This window comes from Sinocyclocheilus rhinocerous, unplaced genomic scaffold (genome assembly GCF_001515625.1).
Source record: "Sinocyclocheilus rhinocerous isolate Xijiao unplaced genomic scaffold, SAMN03320098_v1.1 scaffold1029, whole genome shotgun sequence".
Taxonomy (NCBI): domain Eukaryota; kingdom Metazoa; phylum Chordata; class Actinopteri; order Cypriniformes; family Cyprinidae; genus Sinocyclocheilus; species Sinocyclocheilus rhinocerous.
In genome coordinates this window covers 321,641-348,321 of record NW_015664012.1, presented here as the reverse complement: position 1 = coordinate 348,321, position 26,681 = coordinate 321,641, and the positions used below count along the sequence as shown (strand labels likewise).

General features: G+C 37.8%; 2 protein-coding genes across 3 annotated transcripts in view; both read right to left on the bottom strand.

Moving 5' to 3' along the window:
* LOC107729187 (ATP-citrate synthase) overlaps positions 1–18,430 on the bottom strand; it is a 26,264-nt gene extending 7,834 nt beyond the window's left edge. Inside the window, exons 1-11 of the mRNA XM_016539603.1 lie at positions 18,242–18,430; positions 11,116–11,294; positions 9,280–9,402; positions 8,198–8,260; positions 7,491–7,681; positions 4,869–4,948; positions 3,865–3,995; positions 2,757–2,875; positions 1,718–1,854; positions 885–946; positions 646–763 (exon numbers count right to left, since the gene is read on the bottom strand). Of these exons, the coding sequence (XP_016395089.1) occupies positions 646–763; positions 885–946; positions 1,718–1,854; positions 2,757–2,875; positions 3,865–3,995; positions 4,869–4,948; positions 7,491–7,681; positions 8,198–8,260; positions 9,280–9,402; positions 11,116–11,274 (1,183 nt within the window). The 5' untranslated portion in view covers positions 11,275–11,294; positions 18,242–18,430. The remainder of the gene's footprint in view (positions 1–645; positions 764–884; positions 947–1,717; positions 1,855–2,756; positions 2,876–3,864; positions 3,996–4,868; positions 4,949–7,490; positions 7,682–8,197; positions 8,261–9,279; positions 9,403–11,115; positions 11,295–18,241) is intronic.
* A 2,390-nt stretch (positions 18,431–20,820) lies between these two features.
* On the bottom strand, positions 20,821–26,241 carry cnp (2'',3''-cyclic nucleotide 3'' phosphodiesterase). 2 transcript variants are annotated; one of them, XM_016539597.1, is made up of 5 exons: positions 26,027–26,241; positions 24,043–24,299; positions 23,568–24,009; positions 23,351–23,478; positions 20,821–22,062 (listed from the first exon to the last, which is right to left on the bottom strand). In XM_016539597.1, exons 2-5 carry the CDS (start codon positions 24,277–24,279, stop codon positions 21,595–21,597), a joined length of 1,275 nt encoding a protein of 424 aa, XP_016395083.1. In that variant the 5' UTR covers positions 24,280–24,299; positions 26,027–26,241; the 3' UTR covers positions 20,821–21,594. The 2 variants fall into 2 exon arrangements, with proteins under 2 accessions (XP_016395083.1, XP_016395082.1); XM_016539596.1 differs by having other exon boundaries at positions 23,568–24,299; positions 26,027–26,240.
* Positions 26,242–26,681: the final 440 nt, after the last annotated feature.

Genomic DNA, 26,681 nt, shown 5'->3' with positions numbered 1-26,681 from the left:
GATTTGCTATTTACATGGTGGAATTTGCAAGCGCAAAGACAGAACACGTCTCCAGAGAGGAAACGGAGCTGCTTGTACGCGAGCAAATAGGTAGCCTAATTCTGATACATGCAATGACTATCCATTATGACATGTAGGCATTTTTATATTTATGTAGCCTACACAATAATAATCTTTTACATTGTAATACTTTAATTTTTACTATTTAGCATGCTTGTGTGCTGCTGTGTGTGTACCTAACTCTGTGCGTGTAATTAGCAGAGTGTATGCACTGTGGCCCCGCCTATACTAACGCGCTCTTTAAATAACAAAAAAAAACTACTGCGCCATTGACTTTAGACCAGGTTTTAGTTGGTCAATGGCGCAGTCTATTTTAGTTGCCTCAAAATAGCAACGCGCCAACAATGCGCCTGAACACACCTTGTTTTCAGACCAGCACGCCCATGAGTGCACAAATAGGTGCAAATGCATTTGCCATTTAAACAACGTGGCGCAGGGCGTGAAAATTATTACTGCGTCGGGCTGAAACTAGCAAAAAACACTTGCGTCGCGGCTGGCGCCGCATTGCGCCAAGTGTATAATAGAGCCCTAAGTCTCAAAGCTTTGACTATGTACACTTACAAATGTGCACATGCACAAACTCACCAACTTCCCCCATCACTCTTAAACCTTCCTGGTAGTTCGGGCCACCACGACGGACAAATATAGTGACCTCATGCTCTTTCAGAGGGTCCTGGTAATCTTTGATAGCCCTGACGATACCCTGATACATACAAAACAGCCAAACAATCACAAAAAGGGTGTGTGTTACAATATTCACATGTGCTAATGCAGATAAATGGCACAAATGCACATGCACAGTATGAGGGACTCTATGATCAAACCTTGAATGTTGCCGCTACATTGGTGAAGTTGGCAATGCTGCCTCCAATGATCAGGACTTTACCTACACAAGAGAAAAAAAAAACAGTGACACATTAGATACCGCAGATATAATATACATAAAGGAGTGATTCATCGTCTTAATCTGCCTACTTTAGGTTTTCAAAATCAAACATACAGAATCTTTCAGGAAAGTTTCAGGTAGCATTTATCACATGCCATGGAACATGATCATGGCCTTGATTAAACTATCAGTAGATTTTACCACACACAGTACACAGTACAAAAAATCATTCAAAAGTACATTATAGTGATGACATCTTTCACTTTCTGGTTGAAAAAAAAATGGGTTAAGCCTTAAGCTTGTTAACACAAGTTAGCTACCAGTCTAGTAACTTTGAATTAAAAAATGTTTCTGAATCAAAATTGTTTGGTAATCACAGCAGTATTGATGCTAATAATTACTTCTTAATATAATAATAATAATAATTTATGATATTTCTTTCAATATGACAAAGTAAAAATAATTTTTCTGGATTTAAAATTTTTTTTTTAAATATAAATTTAATAAACATTTCTTATAGAGGGACAGTTTAAAAAAATCTGGGTGTGTGACAAACCTCTCCAAAATTAAATTATTTAAAATGAACTTAAATGATTTCCCCCTAGTATTTAGTGATGAAGTGTTAAAGATTTTACACATTAAAAAAAGAAAAAAAATTAGATAAGAATTGTAAAAAAAAAAAAAAATAAATAAAAAAATTCATTTTAGGTGAAAGACTTCTAAAGAAAGTTGGACTTTAAGACTTGGACAACAAGGTCTTGGTGGACGTACCATTGGGGTGTTTCTCACGGGTCATGAGGGAGAGGATGGTCTTGGCATAGTCGTATGTTTGTTGCTCACTCGGAGCACCTGAATACTCTCCGTAATTGGCCAGTTCATTGACTCCGCCCAGATCACAGATTGTGTCACTATGAGTGAGGAAAAATGCAATGTTAAACTATTGGCTATTATGCCAAGAATATTTATGACAGAAATCCTAATGAAATCACAACATTAGGAAACACAGGAAATAGAAAGTCAATATTAACCAGTAAATCTAGCATCCGTTTTATTTGTTCATGGTTTATTTGTTTATGAGCATTAAAGAGGAAAACATTTGGTTTCTTGATCCTCTGCTCTACTCTCAAGAGGACAGCACATACACATCCTAATTAGTCTCACAACGCTTTCTCTCGCTCCATCTCCTCTCTCCATCCAGAGAGAAGAACAGATGCAGCAGTGAAAGATAAACCTCTAGATAACTGTTATCAAGCATGGATGGTAATGTCATTTAGCTCTCAGAGTCTGGCTCATACAGGTATCCGTTTCATCTCTCATGAAGCACAAGAGTTCAGCTCATTACACCAGCATCTTTCTTCAAACGGTCGCTTACTGTAAATTTCATATTCCAAGCTACGGTTAGGGATTTCACTCATAAGAATTTCATTTAGAAATGAAAATTAAGTCATTGACTCACCATGTCCTTACAAATCTGTAGGACTTTCTTCCTTTCTGTGGAGCACAAAAAAAAGATCTTTTGAACAATGTCTTAGTGTTTTTGTCCAAACAATGAAAGTCAATGAGGTGTTGCCAGTGTTGCTTTGGACACCACAGACTTTCACTGTATGGGCAAAACAGTTGAAACATTTTTCAAAGTATCTTGCGTGTTCTGCAGAAGAAATAAAGTCCTACAGATTTGGAATGATATGAGAGTCAATGACTGAATCTTTTATTTCTGGATGAAATATCCCTTTAAATTTAAGCAGTTAACACTAAGAGTTAACATTCACACATCATATGCAAACTAGACTAACTCCTGCATGACAGGTACCTGTAGACGACAGAAGCTCCGCCCCCTGCCACCATAGTCCAGATCCGTCCGCGAGGGTTCAGGAGAGTGAGTTTGAGGCTGGCGCCACTCTTAGCGTCTAGATCTGCTATGTATGCCTCCTACAGGAATGTTATGAAAAGGTGTGTGTACTGCACCTTACATCAGTGGCTAAAGACAAAATCTGCTGTTTTTTAATTCTCAAGTTTAGTTCAAATCACATGGTAAATAAAAAAATAAAAAAAAGTTGACAAAAAGTGTATCTACTAGTAAAATGCCATAATTAGAGAAAAAAAATGCTTATACATGACAAATAGCAGCGGAAACCCATTAGTTTCAGGTGTGCAGACACCGTAAACAGAAACTTCATAAAATGGCTCGTGGACTGGGTTGGTCGAATATTTAATGAAGCCAACACTCTTCCCTGTCCAACCCATATGGATCAACAACCAATTACAGCGGCACATCTGACAGAAAGGTACAAGAGTATACCAAAAGTTATTTATTAAAACACCAACTCTGATTTTATTCCAGCAAAACCAGTCTGTTGTAACAGCTAATGTATATGTGTGTGTGTGTGTGAGAGACCAATTAAACCTGCCTTCTGTCAGATAAACATTGCCTCAACACATTATTTATTAAAACACCAACTCTGATTTTATTCCAGCAAAACCAGTCTGTTGTAACAGCTAATGTATATGTGTGTGTGTGAGAGACCAATTAAACCTGCCTTCTGTCAGATAAACATTGCCTCAACACATACTGCCAACAATGACGCAGAGCAGAAGACACATCGTTCTCTCTCTCTGCATGACTCATCACTGTAATAGTGTCTGTGTGTGGTGAATGAATGATTTATGACAGACTGCCTCTAATTAATTATTAAATCATATATTTTAGAAGAAGTGAAAGTAAGCAAATGCGGCAGAATAAGTACAAGCGTCCTCTGATGAATCAACAACCAGTGATAAAGTCAGGCAGTTCCTTCCTGTTCCGAGTTGGGCTTACAGATCAACTCATACAAATTGACAAATATAGTAGGGCTCTGTCTATTGAAAATGTACAATATCATCCAACAAAATACACATCTACATGTGATTTTGATTGTTACCTCTGGATAGGCCTCTCTGCCGAAGGGAGGGGGAAACTCCACATCACCCCACTTGGCTTTACACAAGTAATCGGCTGTGGCATCGATTTTAGCAGCCATGTCCAGCACATACACTCCATCCTTAGTGACCACTGACAGAGAGAAAGAGAGCGTTTGTTCATCCCAGTTTCAACTTCACAAACTGATGTCACTTTGCATTTTTTGCCTGCCTTAAGCATTAATGAAATGTACATTTCCACTGAATGCTTCATTTAAATCTCAGTTACTGAATGCTTTGAGTTGCGCTGTGGAAATGCGATGTTGAGGTGCACATGATGTTTTCACGCGCATCAAAGTGTTTCAATATTTTTATTCTTACTGGCATATATGAATCTTGAGTCATGCATTCCACTGGATGACCATGCGCTTTTATGGTTTAAAAAAAGTGAAATGGTATAAGAAACTCGAGTGTATTTTCTAACAGCCAACATTCACTGCTTGTTTAAATATGCGAAATTAGAAAAATGTGACTTATTATAGACAAAAACACGAAGAGGAACATCAAAAGGAAGTTTGAAGCTCAGTTCACAACACAGGAACAGATGCCATAGGGCACTCGGGGATTATTAATTAATGCCATATGAAACATTCCCAGTCACCATCAAACAGCATCCATGTTAATTAATTAACCTTAATTTATCAAATTAAATCTTTCCTCAAAACATACTATGATGTTTTTTTTCACACCAAGTTGGATCGGAGTTCAGCCTTCAATAATGAAGGAAAATAAGCAAATCAATAGTGTGAACATAAGATTTGTTTTTAGGCATCCAAATGTAATGAGCAAGCAGAACTTTTACTGCCTTGCAAAGAACTGGAAGTGCTTTGTCTTTGGTCTCCATAGAGCGAATCAACAGTGCCTAGACTTTGGGAAGAACTGAATCAGAAGTACAGCTGGGTGCACAATAAACGTCATCCATAAGAGACCGTCAGCTGAGGTGGGATGGGCCGCTTTTGTGACTTACCAAGAGGGTTGATCTCCAAGTATGTAAAGTACAAGTCTTCGTACATGTTAAACAAGCCCACCAGGAAACTAATCAACATCCTGCAGGCAAAAAAAAAAAACATCCATGTAATATTCCGTTAACAGAATATTATTGTTACATTAAATATTTTGAATGTGCTAAACGGACACAAATTAAGTAGTTTAGTTTAGTTCCACCTCATCATTGACTTCACAAAGTAATTATGTGGATTTGTACTTGACAATTTAATGACTGTCATTTAAAACACAAATTAAAGAACAAACATTGGAAATACAAAGCAGACTTGTTAGAGACTCTGAAATTAAGTTTATTTTTCTTTATCCACTGGCACTTGTTTGTTTAAAGGAGTGTTTAAAGGTTTGGGGTTCATACGACTTTAAGTTTCTTTAAATACAGCAAAACAGTGATTTATTATAAAATATATTACATTTAAAAAGTTATTATTTTAATTTGTAACTATAATTTATTCCTGTGATGGTGATGATCATTACTTCAGTGTCACCTGATCTTCAGAAACCATTCAGATATGCTGATTTGCTGCTGAAGACATTTCTTATTATCAATGTTGGAACGGTTGTGTGCTTAATATCTTTGTGAAATCTTTGAGATTCTTTTATGAAAAGAAAGTTCAAAAAACATTTATTTGAAATAGAAATCTTTTGTAACATCACTGATGATCCATGCAAAACAAAAAAGTATTCATTCAAAAAGTCAGTAAGCAGCATTTGAAAAAAAAAAAAAAATACTGATTAAGAACATCATTTTTGCAATACTGACTACTCATGCTTCTGTAATATTGTATAGAAAACAAACTGGAAACAGACAGACTATGGACAGTAATGACACTCGATTTAACGACAGAACTGGTTACTGGTGTCAGCCGGAACAGCTGGTGTTTGAGGTAATAAGGGGAAAATAGAAGGAGATGTGAGGGAGGAGAAAGTGAGAGAATCATCCGTCATCCACCTCAAAAAAAATGTATTGTGACTGTCCGTAGTCCGGAGCGCACAAATTATACCCGGAATGACAGGGAGACTGAATCACTGGAGGAAGAGGGAGGAACTTGTGTGATGACAATAAATCAGTAAATACACTCAGTGAAAAATAACAAAAGGAGATTTGGAGGGGGTGGGGGTGGGGGTTCGGTTTTACGGCACAATATTTGTGAGAGGGAGTTGCATGTTGTATTTCAAGCTGTAATTTTCCTAAAAACGTTGTGTGTGTGTGTGTGTGTGTTTGACTGACAGTAAGAGAGAGAGAGGAAGAATAAAAGAGATGGATGAATAGAAATAGAGGTGTGTGGATACTGGCCAATGCAGCCAATCCTGTCTCCCCGTCAATCTCAATGTCAGCCAAGACGGTGAGGCCAGCCAGAACGAGATGTCAGTATGTGTGCCATCAAAAAGACGGACAGTTTATAGACGTGAATTGAATAATACTGGGGGGTGGGAGGAGACGGGGAAAGATTTCATTTGTGTAATGGATCAAAGTGACCTCAACTAGTGCTGGCACAGCTGAGAGCACCTCGTTTGCTTGTTTGTCCTCCGTTCCTCTCCATCAGTCTCATTTTTTTGCTCACTGTTATCCTGTCTCGATATAGCAAGACCAAGACCTGCCCGAAGCATCTTACATACAGGGATGCAGAAGTGACCCCCAAGGGGGTTTTGAAGCTATTAAATTATGGTTATATTTCCCCTAGAGTGGTTTTTATATGGCAAAGGAAGTTGAATCAGCATATAGCATAAAAAGGAGTTTCTATACAGATTTTAAATCTTGATTTTAATGCACAACTGACAGAAAAAAACAAAACTAAATTGCGGACCGGCATAACATTGAAGTGCAAGCACCTCAGCACAACACAAAAAGGCTAAATAAACTATACATAAAAACTATAGATGACTAGAATTATAGTCTATAGATTTCACTCTCACTACAATTTAGTGAGAAAATCGATGCATTTCTGCTGAATGGATTAAAATATGTTAAAGGAACACGCCACTATTTTTGAAAATATGCTCATTTTCTAACTCCCCTAGACTTAAACAGTTGAGTTTTACCATTTTCGAATCCATTCAGCCGATCTCCGGGTCTGGCAGTAGCACTTTTAGCTGCAGCTTAGCATAGATCATTGAATCTGATTAGACCGTTAGCATGAAAATAGTCCCCAACTAGGTAACTATCATTGCGCCTGCTGCACCCATGGTACGGCAGCAAAGTTCCTTGATTATTACGCCGGAATGAGAATATAGTTCCTAGCCATATCGGCCTAGAAAATCGCAACTTTTCATTTTCCGTCGGTCTTAGTACACGATGTAACTACAGAAGAGTCAAGTTTTAAATAGGAAAAATATCGAAACTCTTTGGTCATTTTTGAGCGAGATGCTAACGGTCTAATCAGATTCAATGATCTATGCTAAGCTGCAGCTAAAAGTGCTACTGCCAGACCCGGAGATCGGCTGAATGGATTCGAAAATGGTAAAACTCAACTGTTTAACTCTAGGGGAGTTGGAAAATGCTCCTATTTTCAAAAATAGTGGCGTGTTCCTTTAACATTTATACAATATGTAATATTTATTTATTTGATTTGATTGTCTGACTCACTCTTTCTTATCTGCAGGGGCGTGTGTGAGGAGCTGACTCTTGACTGTGTCCGCACTGATCTTCTCATCCACTCCTACCAAGAGTTTCAGGGCTTTAGAGTCCACGTCTCCCACGTCTACACCTCCCTCATGATGGAAGAGCATGTAATCACCTTCACGTGTGGCATAGATACACACGTAAAACTCCTCCTCCTGTGGGAAAGTCACAATTCAACAATGTTACCTCTTCCCTTCCTCATTTTTGCTCAAGCCAGGTCTCGGATAGTAATCCATTAACATACAATATCATAATAATTTTACAATTTAAATAACACAACCCCTACTATAAAAATTGATATTAGCAGCAAAATAGTTAATAATAATAATAATAATAATAGCTGCAGAATTGTATTATTATTATTATTATTATTAACAACAATTCTGCATCTAACATACATTTTTATTATTCCATTTTATTTTACTAATTTATTTGAATTATTATTACTACTAATAATAATAATAATAATAATAATAATTCCAATAAATGACAAAATAAAATATATGTTAGATGCATAATTATTTAACTGTCTTATAATAATACAATAATTCTGCCGCTTTTATTATTATTATTATACAACAATTAAATTAACCATTTCGTTCATATACACAGTTATGATTATTACAGTTATTATTATTATTATTATTATTATGATGTATTGATGGGCTCACCTGCTTGTGGGCTACGAAGGGCTCAATCAGGAAGTTTTTGAGGATGCCTTTAGCCTTCCCCACCTGAGAGACAGAGAGATGTTCATTTTAAAAGCTTATGCTAGTATATAAGGCTTTCCATAAGGGTTAAATGTCAGAAATTGCCTTTGGTCTGAATCTAAAAGCTTCTCCTAATGAAAAACACACAATGAAAAGAGAATTATGTAAGAGGCAGAAGAAAAGGAGGCCAGAGATGGGAAGGAGGAGGTAAAGAAGAGGAGAGCAAGTGTTCATACAGTCTAAAGCCTTGTGTTGAGCACCAGTGACTGGACCTCAGTGTTCAGGGACTCTGAGAAAAACTAAAGATTTGACAAGCAGAGCCGTAAGCCAAACACACACACGCACACACACACACAAAACAATCTCATTTGTGCTGCAGTCAAAACAGTGGGCCAAAAGGCCAGTTGATATAAATCAGCTAGAAAGAGAGAGGAAGGCGAGGTGACATTTCAAAGAAAGAAAGAAAGAAAGAAAGAGAGAAAGAGAGAGAGAGAGATGACAAGGTGGGAAAACGATGAAACGCTCCCTTGAAAGAGGGAGAGTCCACAGGAGCTATGACCAGTCTATAAAATATACCTACAAAAAATATGTGCAGCATAAGACAGCAAAACACAAAAATATTATAAGAAAACATAATGTCTGACTTTCTCTCAGCAATATGTTTTTGGCCCTCAGGCAACGCTGAATGCAGGACATGACATTTAATATACTGGGTTACATAAACTGCACACATGCAGAACATTAAATGCACACACAGCAAATGCAATTTACACATAATTCACACATTAATATGCCAATGAAACTAAAGATAAAGGTTAAAGGGGTCATATGATGCGATTTCAAGTTTTCCTTTCTCTTTGGAGTGTTACAAGCTGATTGTGCATAGATAAGATCCCTGAAGTTACAAAGACTAAAGTCTCAAAACCAAAGAGATATTCTTTATCAAAGTTAAGACTCTGCTACGGCCCCCTAAAACGGCTCGTTGATCTTTAAAAAAGCATCATATGACCCCTTTAAGAGGTGGTTTGGGTATCTGTCCTCACCGTTGTCTCCTTCATAAGGCGGGTTTGGAGCCATTCCTTCACGCCCTCCAGATCCAGGTTCACACCCACCAGTCCCAGTTTTCCTCTGCGCTTGATCAGCTGATCTGGCTTAACAACCAACCGCTGGACAGAAGCATGACATATTAATTATCATTTATTAGGTTAAGCATCATATCCACATTTTTCCTGAATGCCCGAATCATTACGGATAAGTGCGTTACTTTTCCGGTCTCTGGTGTTTCTAGTCAAATTAACGTATTTTAAAAAAAGAAAATATAATGTTAAATCTATGAAAATAGTTTAAGAAAGTACATGGCACCATAGTTTCATCACTTTACACTGTAAAGTTTACAGTGTCGCAATGACCGTCTTTTTGCAATCAATGTAACTTTTTGCAGTAACCTGTCATAGTTTAATGAATGGGTGGATGACGAAGCGACACGAGGTAAGCTGCACTGAATACACATGTGCACACATATCCTACATACAGCTCCCGATTGGGGCGATGTTCACGAGATTTTGTCCACAAAATGATAAGAGCACACATTATTTTCATCACGGCGGCACTCATCGGTTACTCTGGGGGAAAAAGTGGATTATTGCAACAACAACAACGAATGGAAAATGATGGGAATTCAAGAATTTGACAAACCGTAACAAAATGACTAGTTTGAAACAGACTACGAGATCTAGAATGGTCTGAATTTTCACTTCAACTTTGTTTTAAAATTTTAAAGATCATCGCAAGGTTTAAATGAACCTGAATCCTCTTCCAGGTTTAAATGAACATGGTCTCAGGCTTTTGAAGCCCATTGTGTGTTAAATAAAACTGGACTTCCTTGTTCATTTTTAGAAACACAAACAGAAGGCGGGAGAGCGGTCAAAAGAAATGTTATGATTTCCTAATTAAGCCCGTCTCGGTCACTGACTAAAGATAGGGAGGGGACAGAGAGACCATGAGTCATATCTAATATCATTATACCCTCTGGCTCCTCCATAAAGGTGATTAAGAGTGCTTTTTCAGCAGAAACTGTCCCTACTGTCCGCTACGCTCACTTTAGCTCCCTTAATTGATGTGCTAGTCAAGTAGCATACTAATGACCGCCATCCTCTCCACCAACATCCTCAATGTCTCACTATGCGATTTCTTTTACTTATTTATCCCTCATGAGTCTTCAGCAAAATTTCCCTTTATAAATCTAATTGGTTGGAACTGCTGGTAACAGTGCATTCGATGGATGATTTGTGAATCATTTAGATAAACTATTCTGTTAATAATGGCAGTAATTGCTACAAACTCAATTTAAAACCTATGCATACAGTACATAGTATTAATGTATTGCAATAAAAATATGTACATTTCTTACAAATATATATTTTAGAAACTATAATATAAATATATTTAAAATATAATTGAATTCATAATATAATTTACAAATGTAATCTATAATTAATTTAATTTAATGAAGATATAATTGAATGAATAAAAATATTATTATTTTATATTATAATACAATTAAACTATTTATATCATATTATATTTACAATATTTATATTATATAGTTTTTTTAATAGAGATCAAAACCAAGTGTTACCAATTACTAGCCAAGAGTACATAATGATCCATTTTGCAACAGTTTGTAAATGTGTCGGAGACGAACACAGAGAACGAGTTCTCTAATTCCACCTGTACTATTTGTTTTAATTATTGGCCTATGTATAAGTGCCTCATGGGAACAAGTCATTTTTGATCATTGGCATCACGTGGCAGTTGCAGTTTTACCTCAAGTCCAAATGTGACCCCAGACCGATTTTTTTTACCAACAGCCGTCTTACCTCCGTCAGAAGCCAGGGGTGATCCTGAACCAGTCGCTTCCAGTCAGTTTCTGCTGTCACGTTAGCATAACGAAAGCGGTTCTGTACGGCGGCTGTAGTGCAAATGTGCTTGTAAAGAAATTCCTTCCCTGTCTGCTCAGAGATGGCTTTGGCTGACATGGTGCTAGATGACTAAAGCACTGCAGAGAAAAACACACAGCAACTCATTAACCATCAGTCACTTGAGACCAATAAATGAGCAGCACTTTTAAAAAAATGCTCTACAAAACTGCAACAGGTCAGACCAGTGCAATAAATAAAAAAGTAAAAAGGCTAAATAAATAAGGCTATATAAAATCTAAAATCAATCAATCAATAAATAAATACTTTCTGCTAGATTTGCTTGCTAGGTTTGTTGTGACGCACTTTGTTACCATAGTTTAATAGACACAAATTTGATTTACAAGTCACTGACATTTGCACAAGAAAAAAAAAGGGTATACAAGGGTATAAATTTGTAAATTTGTATTTAAATATACAACACATAAAATAAATACATGAAGCCAAGTTACTTTGTCCATTCTGCATTAACTGGGAAACTAACACCCTTGCTACACATTTAAATTACACAATGCTTACATTTAAATAGCATGCTGCTGACACAGACACAAATATTTTGTAGAAACTGTCATTTTCCATGTATTTTCTCTCACTATTATTACATTTCTCTTTGTTTATCTGCTGATCTCTCTCTTTACCTTTCCCTGAATCAGGAAAGGCAGCTTAAAATAGGCTTGATGCTCACCCTGATTCGATTAGCCCTGGACTTCGTGCTGTGCACGAGAGCAACATTCAACTGCAGTCTGACTGACACACGACAGAAGGGCAATCAGGCACAAATCAGCTGAACTTTCTTGAACCAAAAGAAAACCCATCCAGACAGACAGTACAGTCTGAGGTACAGACAATGTCTTTATAACCAATTACACTAAATCTTAGTACACCTATTTGAGCTAGTTGTTGTTGTTTCCATTCTCTTCATCAACAGTGCAACAGTGAAAACTCTCATACATGAGTGCATTTGTGACTGGCAGGCTGAGGTCTCATTCAGATGACATCACCGCCGCCTGTCTGAACCCTGTCAGGACGTGCAGAAGAACAAGTGTATATAACCCATCTTTGTTTCAAAAAGACAAGATAAACCAGTCGGCAGAGAATGACAAGAAGAACCAACTCTAATAGCAAATCTCAATCTGCATTCAACACCATAGTGTGCATAGGCTGAAACAACACAGACAATATATGGATCCAATGATTCAAAAATGAATACACTACCATTGAAAAGATTTCTTTTTTTTCTCCTTTTTTTTCGTTGGTGAAAGAAATTACTACTTTTATTTAGCAAGAACGCATTCAATGAATAATAATGATTTCTATTTCAAATAAACTTTGTTCTTTTGAACTTTCTATTCATCAAAGAATCATATTCGAATGATTTTTGAAGGATCATGTGACACTGACTGTAAAATTTACCATGGGTTCTTTCAAAAACATTTTTAAAGATCCTACTGACTCCAAACTTTTGAACAGTTGTGTATTTAAAATTATTTTTTCTTTTAACAAATGAAAAAAAAAAAAAAAAATTTAACAAAAACTAACATCCTAAAAAATGCATTTATTTATTTACACATCAGCAACAATGCCTATATTTTCACAGCAAGTCGATCAAACGATTTTAAAACACAACATTTCAATAAAAAACTACTTAATTTCTTTCAATCTGATATTTAATAAAATCCTAAAAATGTTTCCAGGTTTCTGTTTTATCTATTAAAACATTAAACATTAAAAGCATCGCCTATTACTAACATTCCAAAAAAGGCCTCAGAACCTTTTACTGATTTATGGATAAAATTGTCTGCAAGGACAAAGTAATGCTCTAAATAAGAATGCCATTTTATGTTCTTTATGCACCTTGAGAATGGTCTCACTTTTTTTCCACCGCTCCTTCTGCAATGAGAATTAATGTGGATGTATGTGGCGAGGAGAACAGAGTGTTCAGTTACTGTAGCAGACAGTCCGGCCCTTGACCCAGCAATTTACCAATGAAGAGAGAGAGACCGCTCCACCCCCAAAGCCCTCCCTGCACATCACCCACCCAACTCACTAGAGTGCGGTAAATGTACATACAGACAGTAAAGAAAACAACGCATTCAAAGACTTCTGTAGTCAGCATTGTTCTGATAAAAAGCCAAAAAAACTAAAAAAAAACTACATCGTACCACACCCAGTCCCTCACTCACACACTGCTGTATCAATGTACATCTAGATTTGACATCCAGCATCACTGCAAACATCGGCCTGAAGGAAGTGAGGAGTCATAGTGGACTCACAGAGACCAGTGATGTAAAACAAGTTAAGCACAATACCACAGAAAACCAAGAAAACTTGTCAAATCAACCACAGACTACATCCAAAAAAATAGATCAAGGTGCAGCTTTTAAAATATAATCAAATGGAGCACAGAGGTTCCATAATTCACACCCTAAAACTGGTCTTTAAAATGCTTATACACTGTAAAAAAACGATTTTTCAAAGCAAATAAAAAATAAAGATTATTGGAGTATGCCTTGCAAGAAACTACTATTTCAGTTTTTTTACTTCAAAATATCATGTCTAATTCAATGTGTTACTTGCCAATTCTTTGTAATTATTTGTGACGTTTACTAGCTTTTTACTTAACTTCTAAGTAAAAACTGTTTCTCCACTAAATTTTTTTTTCTGTAAGTTGAGGTCTACATTCACATCTCTTACGAAATATCACACTACTGTGACCACTGCATGCAGCAAAATACCATACAGAGATATTGCTTCCCCACTAAAACTGCAGAAACTTTCTATTAGAAAATAAAATCAAAACAAGAAGTTACAGTAGGATTCTGACAGCTTACACTTACTGGAAAGCATAGCATATTTTTGGGCTAGTAACAATAACTGCAGTAACTACAGAAACAAAGTTTATCATGGTACATTTTTGTAATATAAATGAGCAAGAGAAAACCTAGCAGTGTGTTTCTAGATTCAATAGAATTGTTTGTTTGTTTGTTTATGATTTAACGCCATGCGAGCTACCTTGGCTATATTCATTGCGAGAACGATGTTAGTTAAGTTAAATTAAGTTTTTTAATTTGATCTTAGATAAAAATTCTAAAACTAAATCTGGCCTTACTTCATTTAAAAATCTTTCCATAAAAGTCAACAGAAAAATAATGAGTTCTGACAGACTTTAAACTATTACAATCCATCAAAATATGCTTCAAAGATAATGGATTCTGGCATAAAGAACATAAAGGAGGATCTTCACCCGCCAACAGAAAACTATGGGTTAGTCTGGAATGTGGATTCAGTAGATAGTCTCAGCTACAGCGACTGATGTGTCATGTACTTTCCTATATTACCGCTGCAGAGTGTTTTAGTAGTATTGATCCTACTGCACGCAGAATTACCAGTGACCTGATATGACCCCATTTACAAAGGTACGGTAATGGCATCAGATGGTAATGGTGTCCTCATTTTTCTGTAAAAAATACATGGAAGTCGTGGCCTAATGGTTAGAGAGCCGGACTCGTAACCCAAAGGTTGCGGGTTCGAGTCTTGTACCGGCAGGGATTGTAGGTGGGGGGAGTGAATGTACAGCGCTCTCTCCCACCTTCAATACCACGACTGAGGTGCACTTGAGCAAGGCACCGAACCCCCAACTGCTCCCCGGGCGCCGCAGCATAAATGGCTGCCCACTGCTCCGGGTGTGTGTTCATGGTGTGTGTGTGTTCACTGCTGTGTGTGTGCACTTTGGATGGGTTAAATGCAGAGCACTAATTCCGAGTATGGGTCACCATACTTGGCCACATGTCACGTCACTGTAAGTGATGGCCAGTTGCATGCACACACGCTCATACTGCACTGCACAGCTAAGGGCTTGTGCATCACACTAGTAGTGATGCAGCTGATTTATAACTGTGTTTCCCTCACTCACAAAACAGCAGCAGTATCATTCATCACATTGGAAGGATGCGGGGGATTTCAGTCAAGATATTGATCTTATTACACTCCACACTAACCCAACACATATATCTGATTCAAACATGCATATAAGTTGTATACCTGTTACATTTAAATTTACAAAAATGTATACCAGTTACATTTTAATAACGCTAAAGACAAAATTCAAGTGCTATATTAGTATATTATTATAGTGTTATATTTCAATTTCACAAAGAAATGTGCAGCATTTTGTCCAAGCAATAATAAAAGGACACATTTAATTTATAATTTGTCTTAAACCTCATTTTGTAAAATAATAATAATCGTGAATCGACTCGACTCGTGAGTTGAGTGAATCGTTACATCCCTACAAAATTGCAATGTTTATGACAGGTGTTATAAAATCTTATTTCTATCTTCGCTGATCTCTATTTATCTAAAGCAGGGGTCTCAAGTAAGTTAGCTCGTGGCTTGATTGGAGGTAGCTCACCAAGACGTTCTTGACATATCTGCCGTGAGGTCGTCTTAATTATCCTATTTTATATTTTAATTATCATTAAACCCGTATTTGATTATCGCGATTTGAAAAAATTGTGGTAAATACTGCTTAGCGTTAAGTGAAGTTAGTAAGAGTCTCATACAGAGTAGGTTACGTTTTGTGTGAAAACATGACTAAAGGCAGACTGCTGAGAGAAATTATATGAAAGAACGTATGTTTGAATGAATTGTATGAATGCATAAGGGGGAACCGACTGTCTTCAGAAAAGTTTTGATGGCATTTGCTTTTCATCTTCCCTCTGTGCAATGCGCAATAAAGCAAGTGCAGCGCTGCTTTGTTAACAGAGGTTACCAGGGAAACGGCTCTATTTCTGTTGTTCCATAAGCGCCACCTGGGGCCAGTTGCATAAACTTAGCCACTATGTTAAGACAGTGTCTTAAAGGGGTCATATGATGCTGCTAAAAAGAACATTATTTTGTGTATTTGGTGTAATGAAATGTGTTTATGTGGTTTAAAGTAAAAAAAAACACATTATTTTCTCGTTTGCTCCTTTTGTTTGCCTGTCTTTATAAGCCTTCAGTTTCTGTCCTTTAGTTGTCTTGGATTGATGTTTACTAAATGGATTACGTGAGTTGATGTGGATTAGGTCTCCTGTCCTTTTATTTTGAAGTGGGAATTAATTAGAATGAGATTTATGAGCTTTATTGCCAGGTATGTTTACACATACGAGGAATTTGTTTTCGTGACAGAAGCTTCCACAGTGTAACAGAATGACAGTGACAGAACAAAAAAACAGATAATAAAAAAAATAAAAAATAATAGAACAAGTAAAATAAGGAATAAAAAAAATATACAAATCGACAATTGTATGTACAGGTATATAACAATAGACAGTTGTATGTACAGGTATATTATGTGCAAATTGTCACTTAGCAAATTGAGTCCAGACTAAGGCAAAAACCAGACCAAATTTTTGTAGTAAATCTTAACCGGTCGATGGAAAATAGGCTACCTTGTTATCCGAAGTGTTGAGATTTTTAATGAATATTAGCTTATGTAGAACTGTTTATGGAGGAGATCGAATATAATTTATCATTCTGACTCATCCTTTTCATAAAATATTTCAAGGCTGAAATGTGAGGTTTATCATTTTATAAAACTTTTTTGGGTCAAAACTTTATTTGAACATGCAGAACATGTCAGTAGATGATATGTTATGAATATTTTTTGTTAGTTTAAAATCCGGCCAACGTTTTTAAGGTTTTTATTTCAATGTTTATGCAAACAAAAAGTGCATAGTGCTGCTAATTTTATTTGTTGTTTTTCTACATAAAATGATTTCAGTTTGTGTATCAGTACTTTTTCCAGCACACTTTAACAATACCGTGTATAACTGTTTGAACTGATACATTATTTAAGAGATTCAAGTATGGGTAGCTCTCAGACACTTTTATTTTGAAAAAGTAGCTCTCCAATGAAATAAGGTTGGAGTCCCCTGATCTAAAGCATGGATGGATCTTCATTATTTGAGCTCAAGCTTATATAATGCTTCATCCAAAAGCTGATTCAGTGACGGCGCTACACCGGGGCTAGGGGGGGCTATAGCCCCGTCAGAATTTTTAATAGCCCCGGTTTAAGCCCCATTTCTTTATGAAGTAACTCTGACGTCATCAATATCATTTATTTTCTTAGCACCCCCACATATTGGTCTAGCCCCCCCTTAGCACCGGTAGAGAAAAAATTCTGGCGCCGTGCCTGAGCTGATTCACTTTAATTTGCTTTAATTAAATTCCTGACTACAAGAAATCCATTTAAACATTTATTCCTGTCAAACGAACCCGTATGTTAGTTATGTTACTAGTACTTTTTATCTTTTAATCACTAGCAAGTAATCCACTCGTTTCACTAGTAACTACTCACGAAATACAAATTCTAATTCCTTTGCTACTAGTCACTATACCAATGAAATAGTTGCTTGGTATTACTGGGATAGTGACTAGTAGCAAGGGAATAAGTACTAGTGTCTAAAGCACATGTGACTAATTGACTAGTCACAACTGCAATATGCACTGGTGACTAATTGAATAGGTATCAGCCTCTGATGGAACTAGTAGCAGTGTGCAAGTGCCAAATCTAATTAATAGCAACTAGTGAAACCAAAAATCATACTGGTCACTATTTAATTACATACTAATAATTAAAAGATAATATTAGACAAAATAAATACTAGTAAGTTAAGGAGTATCATCTTGTCTCCAGCCTAGACTCTAATTAACTAAAGGAAATGAGCTGAATTTAATTCATTTCTTTTAAAGCTTCTTGTGTGTTTTGTTTTGTTTTTGAAGAACATAAAACGCACTTTACACTTATACGTGAAAGGTGTTAACGAAGCCATTCATTCATTTAAATTACAGGTCTCCGTACGGGTCTGTTATGTATGACTGATTTTCATGATCAAAATAACATGCATGTACACAAGCTACGCTAGAGTTGTCACTGTACGTTTTATATTTTTTGTTTCTTATTTTCGCTAAATGCACTTGCAAATGAGATACTGCTTTCAGTACTGTTTATATTACTAGTACGCTGAGGTTTTAAGTCACTTACCAGTGTATGCACTTCTAACGCTTCTAGCAGGTTTTCTCCTTTCAGGGAGTTCCTAGTGTACGGAGTCTGGCTGAGAGTGTTGACAGGCGAGATATGGTTGCAGGAGACACTTTTTCCTCCAGAAACCGTGTCTGCTCGCTCTCTCCCTCTTTCACTGTGCTTTCAGCCTTTCCTGTTTTCTCTACGCCGACATCTGACGATGGCCTTGGCTGATTTCTTCTGTCTCTGATTGGCTCTCGCCATCCGCTGTGATTCGAGGCCACGCCCACTCGAACAGTGAACGATTCATCGGACCGGACGGAAAATGACCCGAATGTGCAATGTGGACCGACTTTTGAAAGTGGCGATTTCTAAAATTGTCACAATTATTTATATTTTGCCAGACAAGCAAACAATCATTGCTAACAATTGCGCCATACTGCACGCACAGTCTGGTCACATATGCAGGTCATATTGTAATAATTTGAGTATTTAATTTATAATCACTTTAGTCACTTATAAATTATAATCAGAAAACAACAACCATTATTTTCACAAAATAATGTTCACATTTGCTAACCAAAGACTGAATCATTAATCAATATACACAAATTCAGAGGCTTTCTAAAAGCCAGGCAGCACATTCCCGTCTTTTGCACAAGAGCCATTTAAAATTAAATGAGCTCCATATCTAATGCTCCACGTCAGATAAAATCGGAGCTTTTCAGGTGAATTAATTGGCCTTTACAAAGGGCACTGCCGCACTGGCTGTTGCTAATGCACTGTTTGGCTCCTCTGTCCATAGCAGCATCAGTTAATGGGTTTGAAAAGCTCTAGCCAGGAGACATGACTCAACCTGAAATCACAAAACAGACAGTACAGGCTTTAAATAGAAACATAAGCATTGATCACTGGATGTCAATAGTGTTTGCAGAAGCAAGACTCTGATAAGTCAGTTTGGAGACCACAAGTTTACCAGCGTGGCATAGATCTCGATAAATGTCAGGGTAGTGGTATTTCATTTTTGACAGGAATGAAAACGAGTCTGTGAGGGATAGAAGTACAATGCGTTCAATGGATTGTTCTGTTGTGTAACAACATGCCAATTATCAAGCTGACGAAAAAAAAAACTTTTAAAGTAGGCAAAAAATATGTGAAAATGACGTGGTTTTACACCGTGTGTGCCGTTGTAAAGTCTGAAAGTCACAGCTGTTTACACCTGAATAAGGTCTACAGGGTCAGTGTCCAGTTGGAAGAAAATCATTAGCTGTATGAAGTTATTTTATCTTCTGCAATTGGCTCCAAATTGTTAAAGCCTGCACAGTTGTTCATTGTGAAAACACACACGCATGCATATATATATATATATATATATATATATATATATATAACACATCAGCTACATATTTAGAGAAATAAGACTTGGCAGGAAATGATCGCCTGATATGCTGATACAAATAAAGTCTTGCATGTCAGAGAGAGATAAATTATATGTGGGAGGGATTATTTATACCAAGACAAAACCAACATATTCTTGCCTCTCTGGTTGGTCAACTCACTAGCTCTTGAGCTGCAGCAGCATTAAATTATATGTGGGAGGGATTATTTATACCAAGACAAAACCAACATATTCTTGCCTCTGGTTGGTCAACTCACTAGCTCTTGAGCTGCAGCAGCATGACTATTGTGCTCCATCTAGAAGCTTTTAGTGGAGACAATCGCCACCTACTGGCAAAAGCAGAACACTGACTCACATCGAGTGAACTATGAATAGGAAGAGACTTATGCTGTCAATAATTAAGAGGTTGTATATTCATGAGCCACTTAAACTATAGTTACTTCCCCTGCATTTTAAAGAATTACATTTCCTATGAAACCAGAAACTGGTTCTGATTAGGAACCAAACTTCAGCTGCAGTTACACATTTGCAAGTTTGGGTAAAGATGGAAACTTTGAAGTGGAATGAGCATGAAACCACCCATTTGGAATAAATAATTACATACACATCCTTAATTAGGAGCTAACAAAAATGTAATCCTAAAAACATTAAGAAATTAATTCACTTACAGCAAGAACAGAAAGCCAGGGTTATCAGAGCCAAGCACATTCTTTATTAAGTGTACAAAAGCAAATGAAAAACAAGGTACGTGCAAAAAATTAGTGCCTTGATGTCAGAGACCTACGAGAAGCATGGCTTCGGCCATCTAGAAACCTACAGGAGAGGAAGGCACCAGAAAGATTCTTGTCACAGTATTTAGAGTGCACTTTTTTTTCATTGATATGAATGAGAGACAGAGTAAATTTACTAGCACATGTGAATATACTGGTTTATGAAAGAGCTGATCGTACAGATATAATGAAGAGAAGTACAGGCATGTCTCATCCAACGTGACAGGCTGTAAATTCAGCAAATGAAGGGGTCTCCGACGGTCTGACCAACAGTGTAAACGATAAGTTTAGGGCAGAACACTATTTCATACACAGACAGACACACATTTTAGCCTAAAAACATGTCAGAGATGTTTTGATATTAGTATTAGTATTCGATAAAAAGAAAAACCTTGGTGAATTTTACGTGATTGTGAGAGAGATTAACAATGTCTTTTTTTTTTGGCAAAAGGCATGCACACACACAACAGATCACTATCGGTAAGATTATAACAACGGTGCAGCATGAATTCTTGGAAATTATCAGCTCCACAAAGGCTGAAGAAAGAGAGGGACCCCGAAGAACCACATACTAAACTAACAAATTTATACTCCATACCAAAACTTCCTGTGATAAAGGATCAAAATGCTCCATTTCATGAAATCGAAGATCTAAATGTAAATGTAGAATGCAAACCTTCTAAAAATGCAGCCTCAAACTGAATTTGAAACTGCACCTAATCAACAAAAACTGAGCTGGAACAGAGTATAAATCAGTTAATCAAACCAGTAAAGTTGTGCTAAATCTATAAAGTGTTCTACATGAGTGTCACGTGTAAGGAAGACTGATCGTGAATGTACCTGTGTAAAGGGAACAGGGATGGAGTGGCGGCCAAAAAGCCATGAGAACTAGCACCTAACGCAGAGTGATCCATGACCTTAAGGCAGATACTAAGGCCTCTGAGCTTGTGTTGCCAGGCAAAAGGAAAAAAGGCACCAGCTAAGAGAAAGCCGGGAGCCAGCAGGCCACTTTGGAACGTCTGGTCTCACACTACCTGCCAAATCATCCCAAGCCATCCCTGTGCACACACTAAAGCTGCGAATCATACACGCAATCCACCTACACACATGCAAAAACACAACATCATCCTCAGCCAACCGAGGGCCAGAGCCCTTAGGAAAAATGTCTCCCCCCCCCCTCTTCTCCTCCTCCTCCTCCCTTTGGCTCACAGAATGGTACACTTTTTCTTTTTCTTCTCTCCATCCTTTTTGCCCTGGTCATTGGTGGGCTTGTCATCGGAGAAGCTAGAGAAGGTGGTGTCTGCAGTAATCGGTTCCCTCAGGGTGAGGAACCAACGGCCCTCGCTTAGGTAGGACAAAGTACCCAAGTCCATCTCGACCTGGGTGCCCTCCTTGCCCTCTTTCTGCAGAGCCAGGATCTCCAGCAAATCCAAACCGGTCTGAACCGCCTCCACGCCTGCCGAGCAGCCTAATGTGACGTGGGCGCGGCTACCCATTGGAAGAGCCTCAACACTGGGCAAGAGGGCCGGAGCGACCCCTTCTTTGTCCTCTCCCTCGGGCCACAGCTTCATCTGGGTTTCCGTCAAAGCCACACGGGCCCCAAAAATACGAGGGGTCACTATGAGAGCAGTGACGGAAAGCTCATCAGACTTGGCAAGTGATTCCTTGACCACCTGCAAGACAAAATATGGCCAAATACGTACTGTATATGACGAGCTGCGCAAAACCACGTTCATATTCGCGCGATTTTTGCGCAGCTCGTCAGAGAACAACGGCTCTGTGTAGTTAATGCTGCTCAATGTGAAAGCACGCACATGATGGAGATTTACCGCTGATTACAGAACCGGCTTTCTGACAAGATGCGCGTTAAATATCGCATGCGATTTATCGTGCAGCCCTAGTACTGTATTAATATTTTGGTTTTGTTAACATTAGTTAATGCATTAGGTTTCATGAACTACCAATAAACAATTTTTCAGCATTTATTAATCTGCATTCACATTTTTTATTATAGATTTGTTGTTATAGTTATATATATTGATTTTGTTGGATGTCATTATATTAATTTCTGCATTTTGATTTAGTTCCCCTTATAATTTTGTGAACATGTAATGTTGTTTAGGTGGAGGCTTTAAATAAGCCCTTATGGGATTTCAGCTTCTCCTTGCACTGTATAAAAAATTTATTGTCTTGCAATTTCATTCATATATATTTTTTAAATTGTGCAAAATAAACTCATTATTTATTAATATTTATTATTGATTATTTAATGTAGGTTCATCTTAATTTCCCCATATGCTAATAAATGATCTTTTCATGCTTTAAAAATGAACATTAATAAGTAACAAACAAGAATTAATTAACATTAAAACAGATTATTGCCATAATTTGTATTTGGTTATGTCAGCGTGGCAAGAAAAGGGTCAAATCAGCTACAAAAGGTAAATAAACATTAAAAACGAGATAAAGAATAGACAAAAAGCAAAAATTAACAAGATGATAATTATAAATCTATTGTAAGTTCATGATCTCTCATTGATTGTTTAATTTGAATTGTAAAGTGTTATCAATATAGCACGTTTCAGACACTTAAAGGACAGATTTGACAAGCATCACTAACAAATTTTCAGGGAATGTTACATATTAGATACCATACAAGTATTGGCAGATATTAGTAATATTTAATTATCAGTATTGGTCTGAATTTGTTGATATTAGAAGCCGATAATATAAAGGGGGTTCCCCCATCAATATTATGATGACTGATTTTCAACTGTAAAATTACATGTAATATTTTATACTGGAAAACAAGATAGACATATTTTTGCCATAATATTAGTTATTGACTGCAATTATAATATTATAATCAAGCAGGGATCTTATTCCAAAAACACATGTGAGCACATACATTTGCACTTCATGATGACACATCTAAGAAAACGGCTTGTGTGGAAAACGAACCTGTAGCTCTGCATACTCTTTTGCCCCCTCTGCTTTCCCATAATCACAGAACTTTGTAGTGCAGTGGAGGTGCAATGGGTTCTGGAAATACTGCTCAAGATCCACTTCTTTTTCCGCCTCACCAGTAACTGGGGAAAAAATAAATAAAAAATCAGCACTACAAACACACCAACTCTGAGGAGAAACACAAGTGTATTTGTTTACACAGTCCACTCACATTCACTGATGTGTTCTTTGAAGGCCTCCAAAGTGTCCAGCGTCTTGAGAAAGTCCATGGTTGCACACTTAATTCGTTCCTCTTCCTCTGGAAGCAGGAACCAGCCAAAGAACAAAGGCAGCTCTGGCTCTTTCGGCTTGGTCTCGGCCTCTTTTGGAGGCTCAGCTTGAACTCCATCAGCCTCTGGTTGTACCTTATCCTCTCCTCCTTCTGTCTTTGTCTCCTCACCTTTATCAGATTCTTCTGGCTTGGCTTCATTCACAGCAGTGGGTTTGGACTCGGCCTTTTTGGCAGACTCCTCCTCTTTCTTAGGCTCTACCTCTTTCACAGCTTCTTCCTCCTGCTTCTCAGGTTCAGAATTCACTTGAACCTGTGGCTCCTCAGACTTCTTCTGCTGTTCTGGCTCAGGAGGTTTCTCAGAAGACTCGGCAGCCGGGGTTTCCTTAGGAGATTTTTCCAGAGCCACCTCGGGTTCAGATGGTTTGGCAGGAGGTGCTTCAGAGTCTGTCGCTTTCTCCTTTTCTGGCAATTCCCCAGCCAAAGGCTTGTTCTCTGGGGCCTTCTCTGGTTTAGGGGCCGCTTTTGGAGGATCTGCTGGTTCTGAAGGTGCCACCTCTTCAGACCTAGGCTCCGATTTCTCCTCTTGTTGCACCGCCACTTCCTGTGTCTCAGCAACAGCCTCTGGAACTTCCTGATTCTGTTCAGCTTCCATTGCTACACAGCAGGCCGCTTCTGATAAACAAGGTATATTTGGCAAGAGTGAGTGTGAATGCATTTTACAAGAGATTACGCTGTACATGAGACGAATAGTGTGAGAACCGCATGCAAATGTGAACAAGGGGTTAAATGACAGGCAGCTCCAGGAACGCTTGGTAAAGATTAACAGAAACTATCCACCTGAACATGGCAGTTAAAACGACCACTTCTTCAGACCCTTCACAGCACGTAGGCTCTTGGCAACTTCAATTTTACTACCCACAACTGCATATTTTAGTTCTGCAACCTCTGTAAAGCATCCAGCTCTCGTCCTTTCGAGCAAATCTGAAAACCACTGCTCCGTTTAGACCAATGCACATTCGGATTCATTTGAAATAAAACACCACTGTGCATTTCTAGTGAAAATCGGAGAAGGCATCAGACTGCCAATGTATGAGCTGCTTTTTCTCTGGCCTACACATTACTCCTTCGCTTTTTATCCATATTACTCTTTTGTTTTTTTTGTAGAGGCTCTTTTAAAAAAATTTTTTTTTTTTTTTAAGTAAACCACAGAAACTCTGTATGCTGGAAGTCTTCAGTTTTAACGATACTTTGCACCGTTATATCGCTGTCTCCTAATGTTAGATTTCTGATTAATAAGCAGAAGTACAGCTGTAGCCCAGATGATTAGGTTGTGTTTTCGAGTCATCAGATGTCAAATGACTTGCTTTCATTGTGAAACCAGTTGTCATCATCACCTTCTGGCCAAAATACATCTGTTCCCCATTTTATAGAGCTATGCAAATCTTCACAGCTTAATCAAATGGCAAACCTTCATATCAGCCAGGCGACACAATTCACAGCTGATGGGTTCAAAAGGCACCTTTACAACATACTGCCACTAACTGTTAACTTCTCTATGCAGTGGCCCAATTTTACACCAACAAAGCTTTAATTTCACCTTGGGCACGTTCCAGGTTCTGATGAAAGCATGTGGAAAGCAGAAGCAGGCCCCTGTTTTACAGGAGCCCAGCAGTGAGTCGTGAGACACTAACACCTGCACTTCATTTGGGTCACTTCTTTGTGGCTGTGTCTTAATATCAAGTGTGCTGCCCACTTAGACAGCATTTCTGGGAAGTAAACACGTTCCGAGTCATTTCAATGTGTCTGATGCCCAGTTGCTTTCCAGTAGGCAGCTCACTGGAGTTTGATACTCACGCAGCCTTTGTGCGACCAAATTAGATTCGTACACGCCACCTAATCTATGGAAGACAAAGAAAACCCAAAACGCCCAATAGATTCACTCAAACAGTATCAAGCAGAGCTCACGCGTTACGCTCATATAACGGTACTTGCTTTAGCGACATTGCGCACACGAATTTAGACAACTTAGTTGAAAAATTGTGCGCCGATTTAAAAGTAACGCGGACTACACTTAATTCAATGAATGTCTAAATCTACAAAGGCTCGTAAATGAATATGACCAAATAAGCGAACTCGTTAATTAACGGTAACAATGCAAAGCCATGGATTCGGGGAGTGGCAGTGCCCCAGCCACGCTGCGTGCAGACAAAACAAATCAGCGTGGCAATGCCTAGCGCAGCTGGGAAAGAAAGCACATGCCAGAAACACCAATTATTTGTTACATCTAAAATATTTGTTTTCGATAAAGTTTTTGATTTACATAATCAAACTTACTGGTTGCAAATACGATCTACAAGATTAAAACATAACAGTCAGTGATCAGCGTAAATGCAACTCACTTGATTTCAGCGTTGGCAGATGTATGAAAAGCTGTCACCGTTTTCCGAGACTGAAGGTTCAAAGCGCCGTATAGCCAAATTCCACGTTTCTCCAGAGCGCTGCGCAGAAATCCCCCGCCTGGCCGAGCACTAGCAATAATCAGGAAACAAAACGGAAACCACTGGCACTTGAGCACGCTCCCTGCGTGCACGAGAGCGCGGACACGGAAGGGAGAGGCAACAGAGGCCAATTTTAAGCGCGCTCCCGCCTCGCTGTGCACGTCAGCAACCGGATTTTTTTTTATTTTTTTTTTTACATCATATACTGATACTGCTCATCATTATGTCTCAATTATCATGTGGTTTAATTACTCCATTAATACAGTTCAGTTTTACCTTTAATTTCATATCAATGATTAACGTTAATCTTACATTTAAAAACTGTAAATCCTTTATGTTAGCAGATGGTGCGAATTATAGGTTGGGGGTCTGTTTTACGCTGTTTTTAGACGCCAACGAACAGAAGTCGCGATTGCCGGAGGAGGTAACCGATCAGTTTCTGCCGGCACGTCAATAAAGCATTAATGTACTTTTTTATTATTTATCACTCTATCAAATATTTGCACATCACAAATATATCACAAAAATTGTGTTTCGTTAAAAAGTCATTTATATA